General features: G+C 50.2%; 1 protein-coding gene across 16 annotated transcripts in view; it reads right to left on the bottom strand.

The window, feature by feature from the left end:
• The window catches only part of PSD4 (pleckstrin and Sec7 domain containing 4), a 34,506-nt gene extending 21,848 nt beyond the window's left edge, over window positions 1-12,658 (bottom strand). For 11 of the 16 annotated variants that reach the window (XR_002125971.1, XR_002125970.1, XR_002125969.1 and 8 more), the window contains exon 1: window positions 2,594-2,849. Coding sequence is in view for 2 of the 16 variants with exons in the window: in XM_019660030.1 (XP_019515575.1) it covers window positions 2,594-2,659; window positions 2,756-2,859 (170 nt within the window). In the remaining 14 variants the exon portion in view is untranslated. The other 5 variants (XM_019660032.1, XM_019660026.1, XM_019660023.1 and 2 more) reach the window with 3 other exon arrangements.
• Between the last annotated feature and the right edge of the window lie 6,042 nt (window positions 12,659-18,700).

The following is an 18,700-nucleotide window of genomic DNA, read 5'->3' on the forward strand; positions in this document are numbered from 1 at the left end:
TCTCTCTCTCTCTCTCTCTCTCTCTCTCTCTCTCTCTCTCATCTATCTATCTACCTCTATCTATCTCTCCCCTCCCCAACCTTTCTCTCCTCTTTTAAATTTCTCCTTCCTGAATGGAGGGCTGGGATGACCTGAGGGATGAGATCACTTATGACCATCAAGGCAGTCCCACCAGTCACCTGGGTGAGGGCAGCCTAACCCAACAAGAAGCAAAGGTCAGGGATCAGTGGGGAGACCAACCTGTTCCTGAAGGATGGCACCTTTCAGCCAGAGGTCAGCCAGGTGTCCTTCATCTAGAATCTTGTTGGTTTTACTTTTTTGCCTTTTTTTTTTTTAACCCCTGGTGTTTAGTGAAATCTCTTGAAATCACTGGTCTCAGGCATCCTCAGAACAAAGGAGGGAGAGAGTCTGCCACTGGCCTCTTGGTGGGTTTGTTCTGTCCAAAGAGGGCTTGGGAGTTTGAGGGAAAGTTCTGTAAAAAGTGGGATGGCTCTTTGGGGTCCAAGATGATGCCTGAGCTCTGGGAGACAGCGAGGGGTGGGCTCTGTGGTGGTGGGGACAGCACTGAGCACAGGCAGCTGAACTTGGGCTGCTCTCGAGAGCATGGCAGGGGCTGCACCTGTACCCAGCCAAGGGGGTGAAGTCCCCAGAGACTGGCCTGGGGGACCAGAAGGATGTGGCGCCCCCACCCCGGCCCTGTGCTAGGTTTCAAGGCAGCTTCTTTGTGACCCTGGGGCAGGAGGCAGCCCACAGCACCTGGTCTGTACTTTCTGACAGTGGGTTTGCTTCCCCCTCTTTTCTGCCTGCAAGGGGCTGAGGACAGCCTGCCTGGAGGGAGAGGTGAAAGCCTGGGCGTCCTACACCCCCATACCTGAAGCTCACAGACTGGACTCAAATCCTAACTACAACTGACCAGCCATTGAGTCTGGTCAGAAACCCCACCTGCTTCCATGTCTATAAAATAAAGGTATAAGATGGAGTAAGCTAGTCCTCAGGTTATAAAACGGAAATGGGTCTGAGAGCCAGGGCTGGGGCTGGGTCTTGTCGGCGCTAGAAATACCACGCCTGGTTTGCTGTGCGGCTTTTCAGGTCCATTCGGAGAAGCGAAAATAAACCTACAGGCACCATCCCTGACAGCATAGGCAGCCCTGCAGGCACCCTTGCCCGCAGCCTCCTCCAGAGCTGCCCCAAGTCCCACTCTCCCTTTAAGCTTCCACACTTGGCAAACATTCCTTCTCTTTACCCTCGAAACGGTTTACTTCCTGGCCTGCCAGGGGTTGAGGAAGTGACCTGTCCTGTCCTTGTACTGTCCTGGCAGGAGCCAGGTCAGAATGTCGTCCCTGAGGGCGGGGGCCAAGGGTGGGGTCCTGCATCTGTAGCTGCAAGACTGATGCCCCTGCCTGAACCTGGGACCTGAGCACTGCAAGATATGTTTAGGGCAGGCCCACTTCCTGCCACACGAAGGAGCCTCATGCAAATGTGCAGAGAGAGGAAGACAGGGAGGGAGGGGCTCCCTGGTACTGAGGACCCAGTGGTGGAGTCAGCCAGGACTTAGGCAGCGAGGAAGAATGAAGGGGGCAGGGAGGATGGGGAACAGGGAGGATGGGGACAGGGAGGATGGTGACAGGGAGGATAAGGGCAGAGGGAACGGGGACAGGGAGAATGAGGGACAGGAGGATAAAGACAGAACACCAACAGGTCTCAGAGCAGCTGTAGCCTGGAAAAGGCAAGGACCACCAGGAGGGTCCTGGCCAGGCTGGCCTCCCTACCCTTTCTTGGACCGCCACCCTCCCCCCACCTCCCACCCCCACAACTCCATCAATAGCTCAGCAGCTGTGATCCCTGAGCTGGGGATCTACCTTGTCTGTAGATGCCCCAGGAGGCTGGGGAGACAAGCCCATTTGGGGCCCATCCTTCATACCTGGCCAAGGCCCCACAGTCCTCAGCGAACAACAGGTCACCTCTCTCAGCCTTTTAGCCGGGGGAGTGACTCTCAGCATGTCAGGCTCCAGAATAGGGGCAATGTAAGAGGCTTCCATCCAGAAGCCTGGCTTCACCTGAAGGCCTCAGAGTGCCCCACACAAGGACACAGAGTGATCCAGCCCTGCTGCCCATCAGATCAGCAGGCATAAACGGGTCCCGGCCTCCAAGCAGCCTCTCTGGGTGGATCTGGGAGCCCCCCAAAGCTCCCTGCAGTGACCGCATCCCAGACAGAAACCCCGGCCTGTCTGGCCTCTGTCTCTCAAAATTCACTGGTCAAGGCTCACTTGAGGCCTCTGGCCCCAAGAGCACCAACTGGACACCCAGCCACAGCAGTCACCATGCCCCCCACCTTCACTACTGCAGATCCCAAGAGCTCTGGGGAGACTGGGCAGGAATCAGAGGAAGGTCAGATGGGCAGGGGAGGTTGAGAGAGGGGGACAGAGAGAAGGAGGTGGAGAGGTGGTGGTACACAGCACAGCAAGTGCACAGCAGGGCCCCCAGCGCCCTCCTTCCTGCCCACCGGTCACTGCTAACAGGGCACAGGTGACTCTCACAAACCCTGCTCCCCCTGCTCGCTCCCATGACCACCCAGCAGGCCCACCTTGCTCACCTGCACAGGACCCAGGAAAGGCTGGGTGACCGGGCTCCCCAGGAGCAGTCACTGCAGTGTGTCTGCCTGAGAGTGGTGAGCAGTGGTGACTGTGACACTGGAGCGTCCGACTTCCGCTCCCCCTTCCCTGGGGCTCCCCACTGCTCTGCACCGCACACTTACTTCCTGCCCACAGACAAAAGCCTCGCTCCCAGGCCTGTGTCCCCAGGCCCCTTCCCCAGGGCCCCCACCTGGGCCAGAGAGAACCCGCCAAGGACACCCTTCATCCCCCAGGGCCTGCAACAGAAAGGGGAAGGTGCAGGCCTTGGGCTGTGACAGGCCCCACCCCTTCCTGCTGTGGTTCTGTCACCAGGTTCTCATCCTGCCAGCTCTCAGTTCCCTTCAAGACACCCGGTGGGACACATGAGGCCCAGTGGGGCAACTGTTCTTTTCTGTTTTGGGCAGTCAACAGTCCTATTTTTGTGGCCTAATACAATTGTCTGGTAGTGACAGTGTTCCCCAGTGGCTCCTCAGCGACTCCCCTTACCTCCTGGAGAGGGATCATGGTACCCATCACACAGATTCCAAGGCAGGCTCAGAGACTCCGAGCCACTGTCCAGGATTGCACAGCTGGGCTAGAGCTCAGAGCCTCTGAGCACACGAGCCGACTGCTGTCTGTTCCCCATGCTGAATTCCCAACATACGTCCATAGGCCACAGGTCACAGGCGTGCAGTGTGAGACGGGCTGGGGCCACACTGCTGTCTTGTCTCCCTCTGCACTGGCTACCTGTCCAGCTTCATTACAACTGACTTGCCACACCCCTGCTCGTCTTTATAACTCTAACTTCCCAGGAGACTCCTCCACACACACACAGGGCCCTTAGACCAGCCACATGGCCCTCAGTGCAGAGGGCCGGGTGGTGACCCCAGCCCTCCTCCAGCTGCACACCCCCAGGCTGGGGCCACAAGGCCATGCCTACCAGGTTCTTTTCTACACACTGTGGGCCCCAGGAGCCTGGAATTCCCTGCCTCCCAGGCCCACATGGCCACTTTCTCCCACGGGGACACAGCTTCACTGCTCCCGGCAGCCCTAGACCTAGACCTAGGGGGCTGGGGCCTATCTGAGGGCAGAGAGGTAAACAGGAAGAGAAGGGGGCCATGGTGGGGGTGGAAGCTGGGTGGGCTCTGCAGTGGCCACATTCCCAGGAGACCAAGGGTCCTGATTCCTGGTTAAGATGGAAGGTAGAACAGGGACACTGTATGGGACAGTGTGTCAGCTGTGGTTATAACCCGGACACATGCCCCATGTCAGAAGGGGCCGCCACTATTCCTTCTGGGCTGAAAAATGTTTGGGGCACCTCAAACTCAGTGAAACCTGGATCATTACCACCCCCACCCCTGCCCCAGCTGTTCCTTTTGTCTGGGCACTTACAACACTGCCCAGCATGTACGCCCAGACCTGGGCACTGAGTCCGACACACAAGGCCCCCTTGGGTCTGGATGGGGATTCAGTTCCACAGTCCTTTTGTGAGACACCTGCCCTCAGGGAACGTCCAGTCCAATGGCAGAGACAGAATTAAACAAGTAGATGAATGAATCAATGTCATATTATAAACCAGAAGCAGCCCACATGTGGAGAGCATGGGGCAGGCAATGTGGGCAGAGGGAACTGCAGTTTACTTCATCACCTGAGGCTGGAAAGGTCCCCAAATTAAGGGAACAGGAGTGGCAGTGTGGCTGGAGCAGCTACCCTGAGAGCCTGGGGAGGGCAGCAGCAGCAGGGTCAGGTCCTGGGGTCTCCAGTGGTCATCAGAGAGATGACAGGTCAGGGAGCATTTCTGTTAGTGTTTAAGGTGGTCAGCTGCTGAATGGAGAAGACAGGGATTCAGTGGCTGGGGAGGCAGATGTGGCTTGGAGGGAAGACAGAGGACTTGGGGTACACATTGGGGTGGTTGGCAGGATCTGCCCTTTAGGGAGTTGCAGAGAACAAAGGAAAGGGGTATAGGGGCAGCTTCCTGATTTCTGACTAGAGCAATGCAATGGGTGCTGATGGATATGCTGTAATGGTACAGAATTGGGGAGATGAGGCTTAGGAGAGAAAATCAAGTTTGATTGTTTTTAAATACTAGGTTTGCAATGCCTGTGAGATACTCAGCAGGCAACTAGACACCATGTCTGGAGTGGACAGAAAGGGCGGACTGGAGAAACCAGCAGAAAGGGGGTCCACGCTGAGGGCTGAGGGTCCTGCCCAGCAGCAGGCTGCACTGTCAAGGAGGAGAGAGAGACATAAAGACAGTGTCATCACAGAGGATGAGAGGAGGTGAGTTTAGAAGAGGATGTGGTCAGCTCTATGGAATGTTACTGCAAAGCCTAGGAAGACACGCAGTCAAAATGACCACTGAATGTGGCCACAGGGGAGCTATGGACAAGCCGGGGAGGGGAGCGTGATGGGGCAGGAGCCAGGTGGCCATGAGCTGAGGATGGGGGTCAGCCTCCCACCTCTCACTCCAGCCTCTCCACAGACCCATTCCACTCTCCACAGGGAGTGGTCCTCACTCCCTGTGGCTGGAATGGGGCTGGTCAGGCGAGGGCAAGGGGTCCACCTGCCCCTTTACTGTGAATCTCAAAGGCCAGGACTGGTCCCTCACCTTACAGTGCCCAGGTAGTGCAGTGCCTGGCTCCATTGCCATGAGAGGAGTGACTACACCCTCATCTCCTCCTCCTCTCTGACCACTTGCAGACCCACTAATGGGAGCAGGAACCATCTCTCCCTCTGCTCCAGGCCCTGGCCTTGGGTGTGACAGTGTGTGTGTTTGGGAGCTACAGCATGGCTGGGGGTGGCTCCTGCTCACAGCAACTTCCGGAAGAGACTCCCAGACTCCTGTAGCCGCCAGCTCTGCTCTGGTTCCTAGAATTTTATCTCCTTCCCACATTGCAAGGTGCATGGCTCTAGCTAGGGAGCCCTGGGTACCAGCAAGAACTGCCAGTGTATATGAAAGCACGGAAGGGGAAACTGGATCTGGCCCCAGAGGCCCTGCCAATGGTGAGCTTTGATATCCTGTGCCCCCCAAACCCGCCCTGTGTCCCCCTTCCTAGGACCCAAAAGACACAGTCCTGCCAGGCAGCCCTGCCTGTCACCCTCACCCTCGAGGTGAGAGACTTCCTGTTTGCCCGCAGAGGAAGCCACTGGGCACAGGTGAGGAAGTGGTGTCTCAAGACTGAGAGCAGCAGGGGAATGGAGCCCACACCCTAGGAAAGGGGCTCTGAGCGTTTCAGCATATAGTCTGCCTTCCAAGAGGCAGCAAAGGCAGGTGACCTGGCTGGTGACTGGCCTTAACCAAGGGGCCCTTTGCAAGCAGCATCTCCACCCCTGTGAGTCTGGGTTGGGTGGGTGTCATTATCACCATGCTACAGATGGATGAGAAGACTGAGGGTCAGAACAGTTACTCAGGCTAGACTTGAACTGGGACTGCCTCAACCTTTGCCCTTTGCGTCAAGAGGACATGAAGGAGCAGCTTTTCCTCCAAGTCCACAGGGCTGCTGACGGTGTAGCCTGAACTCACTTCTTCCAACTCAAAGCGTATAAAACTCTGGAGCTGAGTGAGCTCACCATTGTCCTTCTAAGGGCACCAGCTCCCGGGCAGGGTGAGAGCCAGGCCAGAAGCACCTCAAGAGGCTCTGTGTCCCTGAATGTAAGGCAGCCACATGCTGCTTCCTCCAGAAAAGGCCCATTCCCCCCAGCTCTCAGGCTTGAGGACCAACGGGAGAACACCTGCCTCCCAACATTCCTCAGCCAGGACAGAGGTTATAGTTTCACTGGCCAGCTTGACTGTGGGCTCCCTGAGGACAGAGCAGAGCTGGGAGGTAAGTCCACGGCCCAGTTCAAAGGTATCCCCAATGCTTCCAATTGCACAAACACTGTCACCAGCCTCCCAACACATGCTAGGCACTGGTGCTGCCCTTGTTTTCCAGGGGCAGGAAGTGATTTCAAAAGTGAATGGCAAGCTTCTGTCTCTTGGATCTGATTGCCCAGTCACTTGGTAGGCACAGTAACCTTGGGCTGTCCCCTCTCTGCCCATGGACAGATGCTCAGGCCACAGTTCCCTGGCCCAGGTTTTCTCTCCCAAGCTTCCTTCTCAGCTCCCTCTCAACTCAGTGTGTTCTTAGATCAGCACCTTACCTGCAGCCACTTGTCATGGGTCTGTCCTCATGTCGGCAGTGACTAGGAATCTAGAGTCACTCACCTTCGTCCCCAAGCCCCCTTGGCATCCAGAAAACACTCGCAAAACATCTGCTGAAACACATGTACATGAAGTTACTTACAAAGGAAGGATGCTAACTGGATAACACCCAACACTGGGGACTGGGTAAGCAGCCATGTGACTACCCAGTTTCTGCAGAGTAGTTAGTGAAGTGGAACGATGCTCATGATATATTAAGTAAGGAAGCAGGTTATATATTCAGTATTATCTCAACACAAGGTTAAGTTCTTTATGCTTTTTTGATATGTATCTAAGTTTTAAAAATAAATATGTATTGTTTACCATCAGTAAAAATAAAGTTAGAAATTAGAAAATTGTATTTGTTAAATTAAGTAGTGGTCGAATATTTCTGCTTACTTTAAAGGCTTGAAGTTTCTCTGCCAACCTTTGTCCCCATCACCAGCTCCCAGCAGAGACAGCACCAGCCTCGGAGCTCATCCCAAGGAACAGAGCCCACCTGCCTGCGCTTCCTGAGGCTATCACCCTCCTGTCTGCCTCAGCATTCCTATGGACCCTCCAAAGCTCCCTGACAGACACCAGGGGCGGGGATCCTCCTTGATGTCCTTGTTTATAAGGACATCCCACCTCTGCCCGGGTCCCTGCCAAAAGGATGCTTTCCTGCCCAGGAGAGGGCAGAGTTCGAAAGGGCACCAGGCATCCCTGGCTGGCTGGGCCTGTTAGTCAACTTCTCCTTGCATATCTGCCCAGGCTCTGTCCCTGGGCAGCCTCACCCACTGCCACATGGTCAGCTCCTACTAACTCACCAAAGGTTCACAGAGCCCTCTGCAGCCTGCAGGAAGCCTAACTGCCAATGGGTATCCCCCAGCAGGGTTAGCCTCCCATCCCTAGGAACTGTCTGTAACATCACATCACCTGGTTTCCTAACTTAGCAACCTTGACCTGCCTAGACCCCATGCCTCCTCAGGTGCCTGGCCCTGCTGCTCTCAGCACCCACTCTTCTCTCATCTGCAGACTGCAGGGGTCTCCTGCCTCTAAGGTCCACAGTCCACCCCACTCTGGCCCTTCAAAACCTTTGCTAACTGACCTCCAGCCCACTGCCTCTCCCCTGGTGCCTTAAAGCAAAGCCCAATCCTGGCATTTGAGACGCCCCCACCCAGCCTCTCCTGGGACCACATGCAGCCCTGAGTGACCCCAGCAGCTCTGGGGCTTTCCTGAGTGTCCCTGGGCTTTCAGTCAGCGTATCCCCATGCTGCCACTTGCTCAGCTCTGTCCCCTTTTCTCATCCTTCTCCTCATCATCTAAGGCACACACCCAAAATGCCATTTCTCCAAATAACCTTTCTGATTAAGCCAATGACAATCACCTGTTAGATGATTGCATAGTAAATCCAACCATGGAGTGCCCTGCGCCCACCAAGTTCACACAGCAGTCAGAGGTCCTTTCAAAATACAGCATCAGCTTTAAGAAGTAAGACCATGATTAATGGCTCAACGCCATGTGTGCAAGTTCAACATACACATGTAAATCAATACTGCCTCTCTAACGTGCATCAGATCCGAGGATGAACACATCCTAACTGTATCACAGTGGCCGCCGCCTGCGAGGGTGGGTAAGGCACTGAGGGACAGGTTAGAGATGATGGGTGATTATAATTCAATAACAAAAAAAGGAACAAGACAACAAACCAACTTAAACCACAGTCCAAGGACATGAACAGGCCCCAGAAAGGGAAAGACAAATAGCTTAAAACTTCTGTGAGACTCACAATGCCGCTCATTATGAAGAAACACCTATTAAATCTGAGTGTGATGCTGTTTCTTTCTGTCAAACCAGCAGGAGCAGAAAGCTGCAACACATGTTTGGTAGAGCCGTGAGGAACCACTCAGGACTAAGTCTCATGGTCTTGGAAAGCCAGCAAGCGGATCGGCCAAAACATAAAACACACATTGCTTTTCAATAGTGTCTCCACAGCTGTGGCTTCCTCCTGCTGAGGCAGACGCAGAAGTGAGCAAGTGTTCAGGTACAAGTAAGCTCCATGCATTGCTGTCACTGCAATACACACACATTGGGACAAAACCCCAAAAACCAGAGAGGAACCCTAAGCTTCTGAGGACCTCCCATTGTTCGACCTCCACTTGTGAGCTGGCACGTATACGCAGCAAGGATGAAGGATATCTGAACCTCCGGACTCATAACAGTAGTATATTAAAGTTATAAAGTACAGACGCGAGTATTAGCACCATTTGTGTAAGCAAAGAGAAAGGGAAGGCGCATGCGCACGCATAAACACGCGCTTGTTTAGGAACACATTTTCTCAAGAAATGGAACAGAGAGCTGGGGTCCGAGTACAGCAGAGAGCCAGATGTATTGTTGTGCGACCAAGGGCTGTCTAAAGTAACATTCGTGAAAACATTTTTAACACATGCAAGAATTACCTTTAAAAATATTTTTAAAAGAAATTGTAACCCATGCAAATACCGTATTTCCCCATGTATAAGATGCTCCCATGTATAAGACGCACCTTAATTTTGGGGCCCAAAATTTGAAAAAAAATGTACTACATAAAGTTATTGAACTCTGGGCCGGCCGAGTGGCGCAATGGTTAAGAACTGGTTTGGGACGACAGAGGGCCCCGGTTCGGATCCCACATATGAAGGCCAGTGACACTGCCCTCCATAGCTAAGATGCTGAACAACAGCTCAACCTGGAGCTGGGCTGCTGTGAGTCGCTGGCGATGGCATAGGCTGCAGCCCCTGTGGCAGTGGGTTGCCATGGGCTACCGTGTGTAGCCAGCAGCCAGCGTGAGCAGCCAGCAGCCGCAGTGAGCGGCTGTCCAGAAGCCGGCGACTGATCTGCCTCGCCCAGGAAGAGTGCAATGATGGTGCCAACTTGGGCCAGTGAAGCAACATCCTCCACAACTAGACTGAAGAACAAAACGACAGCAATTTGTCTGTTCCCCTTCCCCCAATTCCCCAGTGCTATTCCCATCCCCCAATTCCCCAATAAAAATCTTAAAAAAAAAAAGTTATTGAACTCAAGTTTTATTCATCATAAAATTCATACAACTCATCACTGTCAAAAAATCTACAACCACTGTATAAGACACACCCAGTTTTTAGACCCCAATTTTTCGAAAAAGGGTGTGTCTTATACACGGGGAAATACAGTACCACCTTAAAAAAGAAGAAAAAGTGGAGTGGACCAGGCTCATAGCCCATGCTGGCTCTGTAACAACCCCTGTCCCCCTGCTGTTAGGACAAACATCTCCCCTGGACAAACCTCCTCAGTCAGCTGTTAGCCCAGTCTCTCCCTCCCAGCACTTGGCTCTAAAGCCACCTGACTGTGACCCTGACTTCCGCCCTCAGCAGCTGTGTGAAGGTGAGCCTCGGTTTTCTCATCTGTGAAATGGGGACAGTGCTGGTATACCCTGCAGAGACGCTCTGTGAGGGTAACGTGTGTCTACACATAAGGCACTTGACAAAAGGCTGGCACACAGTACAGTCTCAATAAATGTCCTGTCTTCCTTTCAAGCTGACTAATAAGATCACCTAAGCAATTTAAGAATGAAAGATTATTGGGATGTTCCTAGAAGGCAACAGTTCTCCCCAATCACGTTTCCAGTGTCTTTACTGATTTGAAAAGCTCAGGTCGGCCCCCACTTCAGCTCTTCTTGTTGGCCCATGATGCTGGGTATGGGAAAGCAAATATCCCACTTGGGAGACACACTCTGTATCTCTGGTGATCAACTGTCTCCTGCTTCGGGGGGAGGGGAGTTCAACCACCAGGCCTGACCCTGAGTTTGCTTGGGAGTACCATCTACTCTGCTGGGTGCCTGTGGTCATCAGGCTGAGCCCACTCCTGCCTCCTCTAATCAGAGGCTGAGAGGCCTGCTGGCCTCTGTCCTGTTCCTCCTTGTTCACAACTCAGCTCACGCCTTGTTCACAACTCAGGGCTTTTGCACACGCTGTTCCCTCTGCCTGGAATGTCCTTCCCCAGAGTTACCTGGCTGCGTCTTGTTCACTTAAATTTCGTCCCCTTGCACAATCCATCTTGATATCTCTACTGAATACAACAGCCCAATCACCCTTGAACTCCATAAGCTGCTCTGCTTTTCTTCACTGCATTTACAAAATGCTGTATCTGCTGTGACATTAAAATCGCTGTTCTTGTTCACTGTCATTTCTCCCCACCAGGAAATAAGCTCTGTGAGGGGAAGGACTGTCTGGTTCACTGCTGTATCCGAAACACCTGGAATACAGCCTAGACACTGGAATACAGTCTTAGCCTTCAGTAGTAGCTGCTGAATGAACAATGAGTGAGGAGACACAGAACATGTTTTCTGGGGAAGCATAAATCTCTGCCTTAGACTAGGCCCCCAACAGGAAATACACACTCAGGACGCAGAGAGGGACAGCTCACCACCGCTCACCAGCCCCTTGCAGCAACCTCTGTGACCTGTTCATGGTAATGAAGATATCCTACGCTGTGACCAGAGCTTTGGACTGAGATGGTGCTGTCTCCCTGCCTCACTCAGAAGGTCTGCCTGCTGCCTCTTCCAACTGAGGACCAGGTGCTGTCACCTGTCCTACTGTTGTGCCCATCACTGCCCTGTTTGTTTCGTTTTTTTTTTTCTTTTTTTAGCTGAGCCATCCTGCCACCTTTTGGCAGCTCAGCAGCAGCTGAGCTCGGGCCAGGCATCAAACCGTTGTTGCTCAGAGCTCAAACTCTTGAGCGAGCTCTTAACCAACTGAGCCACTCGGCCGGCCCCTGTTTCATTTTTATAGCACTAATTGCTCTGAAATAATGGGCCATCTGCATATTTGCAGTCAATATTCGCTGAGTGAATGAATGAATGAATGAATGAATGACTCTTCTTCATGTCCGCAGCACAGAAGAAATACCATGTCTGGAAAAAAAACAAATCGCGCAGCTATCCATGGACTACACTCATCTAGGTGTTTTAATGCAAATGAGGCTTAGAGACACCTAATCACTCTAGGCCTAGGGAAGGTTCAAGGGCAGCCCAGGCTTTCACTTTGATGCTGGTCTCCTGACCTAGACATGCACAGGGCCAGTGGTCTGGGTGAGGGCACTGCCCAGAGCACCAAAGTCCACCATGCAGCCTGCAGAAACGGGCAGGAACTCACATCGCTGCCCATGGAATGCCTGTGACCAGTCACACCCAGAAGGGCCAAGGACAGGGGCAGCATCAAAGGGGATGGGAAAGAGGGGTTCCCCTCCATCCCTGCTCTCCTGGGGGGAGCCTGCCTGCCAGGTCCCCAGTAGGCAGGGGTCCTCAGGGCAGGCCTGGTCATGGGCGTCTGGGGCCACTGAGGCACCATGAATGGGAGGAGGGGGCAAGCCCTCAGGATGACCCAGGTCCAACACTGAGTGGCCTTAGGGGACGCTCCTGCTCTCTGGCAGGCATGGTGCTCAAGTCCACCCAGCCCAGCTGGAAAAGCCGGTGGAGTCACCGCAGCCACCGCGCCCAAGCCTGGGGCGACTCTCCCAGTGGGGCACAGCCAGGCGTCCTTTGCTGTCCCTGTCCCAGCCACTCGCCCTAGACACTCCCGCAGCCTCTCCCGGCTCTTCCGGGATCCTGGCTCCCTGCCCTCAGCGTCCCGGCCCAGCCCCGGGCAGGTGCTCCAGGCTAGGCGCTACGTGCGCAGTGCACAGCCCCCGTCGGGGCGGCGTGACCCGCAGTCCAGCCTCCCCACTGCCTTACCCTTTTCCCGCTGGGCTCCTGCTCCGGCTGCCCGCCCGGGCGCCTCATGGCCAGGTGCCCTAGTGCCCAGGTGCGGGGACAGCAAGGGCTGCAGGCGACGGCCGCGGGGGCTGGGCGGTCAGTTCGCTGGTGCGCTCGCGGGAGGTACTGGTTCCCGCGCTGGGAGGGGCAGAGAGGGGAGAGGAGGGGAGGGGAGGGGAGAAGAGGAACGGGGCGGGGCGTAGCCGTCAGACAGGTCTAACCGCGGCCAGGCAGGGCTGGTCTCCGCTGGCTCCTGCGCATCCCCCTTCAGCGGTCCCCACCCCGAACATCCCTCCACCCCCAAGGTCACCCTGTCAAAGGCCGTGCCTTTTGCCACCATGCAGCACTGCTGCTTTGTCCATTTTAGATAGGCCCTGACGCTAGGTCAGCAATCTTGTAACTTATTAACAATTCATTTGTTCACTCTACAAGCATTCATCGTTCACCTACTGTGTATGTCAGGCACTGAGCAGACACTGTGGGGTTGGATGAGGCCGACAGGTGTGATGTAATGGTGCTGGGGCGAGGGCTCCCTGGGGGAAAACTCTGGAAATGGGGGAGCCACGAAAGGAGAGGCCCTCCCCCTGCACACATGGCCCGCAGATGCTCTGCTGCTTCCTGAGTGAACGCACGGGGAAGAATCTGAACAATAAGAAGGAAAACAGCAGCTGAGCGGACATCTGAGCAGTGAGTGGCCTACTGCTGGGGAATTTAGGGTTCCAGTCCTGCCATCTTAGAGGGGTTTGGTAAACACTTCAAATTGTCCACTGAGATCCTAGAATATCCACACATAAATAGCAAAGACTATGCCCCAGGATTAAGGGATATATCCTAAAATAAGGGACAAAGCCAAAAGAAATCCATCCAAAATCTAAAACCAAGGCTCCACAAAACCAAGCTAAGGTTCCAGTAATTTAACTTCCTGCTAGAACTCTTCAGAGGAAAATAACAGAACCCAGAGCATCTACATTGTGTCACTCACAATGTCCATGATACAACAAAAACAAAATATAATAACAAAAGGTGTCCCTATCACCCTCTCACTCACAAAATTAGAAGGGTTTTTATGAGCTCTGTATCAAGAACAGGGGCAAACACCAAATATATATTTCTTCTTATCATAATATCATACCCGCAGACAAGTAAGATGTTAGAATTACAGAATAAAGACTTAAAAATGAAAGCTATGACAAAGCTGTTAAAGGGCCTACAGCAAAAGATGGATATAATGGGCAAAGAGGTATGGAATTTCAGCAGAAACATAATCACCATTATTTTAAAAATAAACAACCAAATGGAATATAGACAAATCTGGTCCCGGGAGTGAAATCTCCCTCCTCCATTACCATGGAATAAAGAGACCCCTCAAGACATGGGGACATGGATGAGTTTGTCAGTGTCCCTTATGTCAGATCAGGACCTCCCAATATTAGAGGTCTTCTGCTACAACATGGCCAACTGTCCACGTAGGTGACATCTGGCCCTTGTCATATCGCCCTGCAGGATTGGGGTCGGGAACCCATGCAATAAAGTTGCTCTGCCATTGCTATGGGTCATAAACTATCTTATCTCCTCCCAGTGACATGAAAACCATGACATGCCAACTCACTGGCTTACTAGCGGAGAAAAATCAAATCTCAAATCCTTTCACATTTCCTGACTTAACAGATATAAAGAGAAAAATTTTATGAGAACACAAGTGGGAAAGTACACACTGCATACTGAGACCCAGTGATAGTAATGGTGGCTAATTTCTCATCAGAGACAACGTAGGCTGGAGGACAATGGGACACCTATTTAAAGTGCTTACAGAGAAAAGAAAAGCTATCAATTTACAGTTTCATATCCAGTTAAAACATATTTTAAATAGAAATCCAAATAAGGACATTTCAAATAAGCAAAACCTGAGAGTTATTGCCACTGGTAGACCCAGACTATAAGAAGAGTGAAGAAACAGGATAAAATTAGAATATACAGAAAGGAACAAAGAGAGATAGAAATAAGAACTAGAGGAGTAAATATAAAAGACTCTCATGTTAAATGATTTAAAAGTCACCTGACAATTTAAATAAAATAACAATAGCATGTTGGAGGTTGATAACACATGCGGAAGTTGGTATATGACAAGAAAAGCACACAGCATGGGAGGGAGAAGGAAAGGCATGTGCATTGCTGAGAGGCTCTTCCCTCACAGCTTTATAATATCCATGCAGAGTGATATGCACTATGGCATATGAAAATAGTTACTGAAAAGAAGAAGCAGGAGAATAAGAAAAGAGTAAACAAAACCCAGAGGGAGTATAAAACAAATAGCAAGATTGAAAATGATCAGATATCCTATTAAACACTCCAATTTAAAGGCGGAGCTTGTCAAAATGGCTAAGAAAAGTAGACACAAGTGTCTGTTTCAAAGACACACACTTTAAATACAAAAACACAGACAGGTGGAAAAGGATGAAAAAAATATACTATGTAAGCAGTGAGCCTGACAAAGCTTGGTATGGTTATATTAATTTAGGACAAAGTAGACTTCAACAGGAGGAGTATTCCCAGAAATAAAGTATCATTTTATAAAGATAAAAGAATCAATTCATCAGGAAGACACAACAATCCTAAATATGCAAGAATCTAACAACAGAACTTCCAAATACACCAGGCAGAAAAAGAACCAAAGGCAGAAATAGAAAATCCACAATCACAGTTGAATATTTTAATACCTCTCTCAGAAATTAATAAACAAGTACACACAAAGTCAGTAAGGGTGTAGAAGATTTAAACGTTATCATTCATCTTTACCAAAACGACATTCTAGGATTTTACACCCCCAGCAGCAGAATACAGATTCTTCTCAAGTGCACATGGAACATTGCCTGAGCCCAACTACACAGGCTGACTAAAAACAATCTAACTGCCAATGGTTGAAGTCATATAGATCCTATCTTCTCAATCACAATGGAATTAAACTAGAAATGAACAACAGTGTTTCATCTAGAAAATGACCAAATATTTGAAAATTAAGCAATACACCTCTAAGTAACCCATGAGTCAAAGAAGAAATCACAGGGAAAATTAGGAAATACTTCAATCTGAAATGACATAAAGATAGATAAACATAGTGTCTGAATGTAAATCCACACATCCATGGACAATTGGCATCTTTTGACAAAGGTACCAAGTAATTCAATGGAGAAAGGAAAGTCTTTCCACAAATTGTTCTGGAATACCTAGAAATCTGCATGATAAAAAATGACCCTGAACTTGTACCCAGATATATAAAGAAATGTTTCAACTCAATAACAAAAAGACAAATAGCCCAACTAAAAAACGGGCAAAGGTTCTGAACAGACATTTCTCCAAATAAGACACAAGTGACCAGTAAGCATGTGAAAAGGTGCTCAGTATCTTTAGCCATCAGAAAAATGCACATCAAAACTATGAGGTCAGGCTTCACATCCACTGGGCTGACCTTAGTGAAAAGATGAACAGCAAATGTCAGAGGCGTGGGAGACAGGAGTCCTCGCAGGCTGCAGGTGGGATTAGAAAGGGTCCAGCCACTGTCAAACAGCTCCTCAAGAGTTAAACACAGAAGTGCCATGTAACCCAGCAAACACGCTTTTTGGTGTGTACCCAAGAGAAATGGAAACACATGTTCATATAAAAATTCATACATGAATGTTCACAGCAGCATTGTTCAGAACAGCCCAAAGTGGATACAACCCAAATGTCCATCAGCTGCTGGCTAAACAACACCAAAGTGACACTACCTTATGGGTCAGCTCTGAAAGCATTGTGCTCAATGAGAGAACTGTCACGAGAGACCCCACATTGCATGACTCCACCTACATGAAATGTACGGATTCAGCAAATCTATAGACAGAAAGATTAATGATTGCCTAGGACTGGGGTAGAGGGGAAATGGGGAGTGATGACTAAAAGATACGGGGTTTATTTTAGGGGGAGGTAATAAAAATAATAAAATTGGTTGCAGTAAGGGCTGCACAAGCCTATGAATACACTTGTATTAGTCAGGGTTCTCCAGAGAAATAGAACAGGAGGGCATATGCAAATATATAAAAGGAGGTTTGTTATAGGCACTGGCTCACCAGGAGAGCCAGAGGTGTAAGTCCCAGTCTGCATCCAAAGGCCTGAGAACCAGGGGCTCTGATGTCCCAGGGCAGGAGGAGGTAGCCGTCCCAGCTCCAGCAAAGACAGCAAAACCACCTTTCCTATTCCTTTCATCCTTTGGGGGCCTCAGTGCATGAATGAGGCCCACCTTGGGGGTCTGCTTTACTCTGTTGTTGATTCAAATCTGATCTCTTCCAGGTACACCCAGAGAGCCTGTGCCAGGTCTCTGGGCATCCCTCAGCTGCACTGAGTGACACTTGAAATTAACCATCACAATATTAAAACCACAGGATGCACAATTTAAATGGGTGAACTGTATGGCATGTGAATGATGCTATCTCAATAAACCTGTTATGAAAGGAAAAAAATGAACATTATGCCACACAGGAAAACGAACTCAACCTAAATATAAAAACTAAAACTATAAAATATCTAGAAGAAAACAGGAGGAAATCTTTGCAACTTTGAGGGAGGCAAAGATTCCATATAACTTGATAAAAAAAATTGATAAATTGGATTTTATTTTAAAATGTTTTAAATTATGTCCATCAAAATACCCTGTTAGGAAAATGGATGGGCAAGCCCAGACTGAGAGGAAATAGTCACAAAACACAAATCTGATAAAAGAATCGTATCCAGATTATATTTAACTGCTACAAACCAATAATAGAAACCAAAACACTTAGTAAAAATGATGGCCAAACACTTCAACACAAGTTACAGTAACAGATAAATAAATGACCAATAAGCACGTGGCAGATGCTCCATGTCATCAGTACAGAATAAAGCTACAGAAGATCCCACTTCACCCCACAAAAATGGCTACAATTTAAACACTGATGACATAAAATATCAGTGAGGAAATAGAGAAACTGCCCCTCATACTGTGCGGATATAAAACAGTGCGGCCCTTTAGAAAGCAGTCGGCAATTTCTTGTGATGCCAACACGCATCTAACCATTTAACCCAGACGCTCTACTACTCACTTTACCTGAAGACTTGGAAATGAACGTCCACGGGAAGACTCCCTGAAAGGATGTCCACAGCTGCTTTATGTATCTTGCACGAAACTGGCAAGAGCCCCCAAGTTCACGGCTACAGTTGTGACACACTAAGCCATTGGAACACTGCTCAGCACAAGAAGGAAGTTCTCCAACATCCCCCCAGCAAAAAATGTGGGTTAATCTCACAAACACTGTGTTGAAAGGAAGAAACCCAGAGAAAAGAGTGTTTGGTCTGAGTCCTCTTCTGGGAAGGCTGTGTGGTAGTTACCAGCACAAGGGTGGCCCTGGGGGAACAGTTAGAAAGAGAAGGATTTCAGGAGTTATGGAAACGCTCTGCAGTTTTGGTGAGGCAGTGGTTACACAAATGTATCTACTTGTCAGAACTCACAGGCTGAATACGTATAAATCCTGTGTGATACTGTTTGCAAATTGTACCTCAATCACCTTTTAGTTTAAAGCCCTTCAGAATGGCTCAGAATCTAACTCCCCCCATTTCTACGAGACCACGAGTGTTAACTGTTATGCAGACTAGATGGTGATAACAAAATGAATTTATATTCCAAGACAGAAAAGAGACATGTTGCTGGATGTTAATGCCACAGACTCCATCTGAAACCCTCTAGGGGGCAGGTCATAAATATGATTTTAATCTCTTGCTCCTGATTAACTGGGGAAAGAGGACTGAGCAGTGTGAGGGGGGCAGGGGTAAAATGGTCCCTCAGCCTGAATTGCTGGGGGACCTCCTTGTCAAAGAGCAGGAGGAGGAGACGCCCTCAACTCCAAGGCTGGGGATCAGCCTTGTTCCAATCTCCTTGAAAACACCGTGTAGATAGTTGAATAGAAAATTGTCATTTCAAAGCAGGAAGCAATTGTTGTCTTTTTGGAAAATGAGCACTTGGAAAGGCATTTGGGCCAGTTGGGTCCTTTTTCCTGGGCACAGAATGGGGACATTTGATTATGCATTTGCAAATCAAAAACCATCATCCCAAAAGCAAGCATTGGAGAGTTGTTCTGTTGCAAGCGTGGAGGG

The sequence above is a fragment of the Hipposideros armiger genome, unplaced genomic scaffold (genome assembly GCF_001890085.2).
Source record: "Hipposideros armiger isolate ML-2016 unplaced genomic scaffold, ASM189008v1 scaffold_310, whole genome shotgun sequence".
Lineage (NCBI taxonomy): Eukaryota > Metazoa > Chordata > Mammalia > Chiroptera > Hipposideridae > Hipposideros > Hipposideros armiger.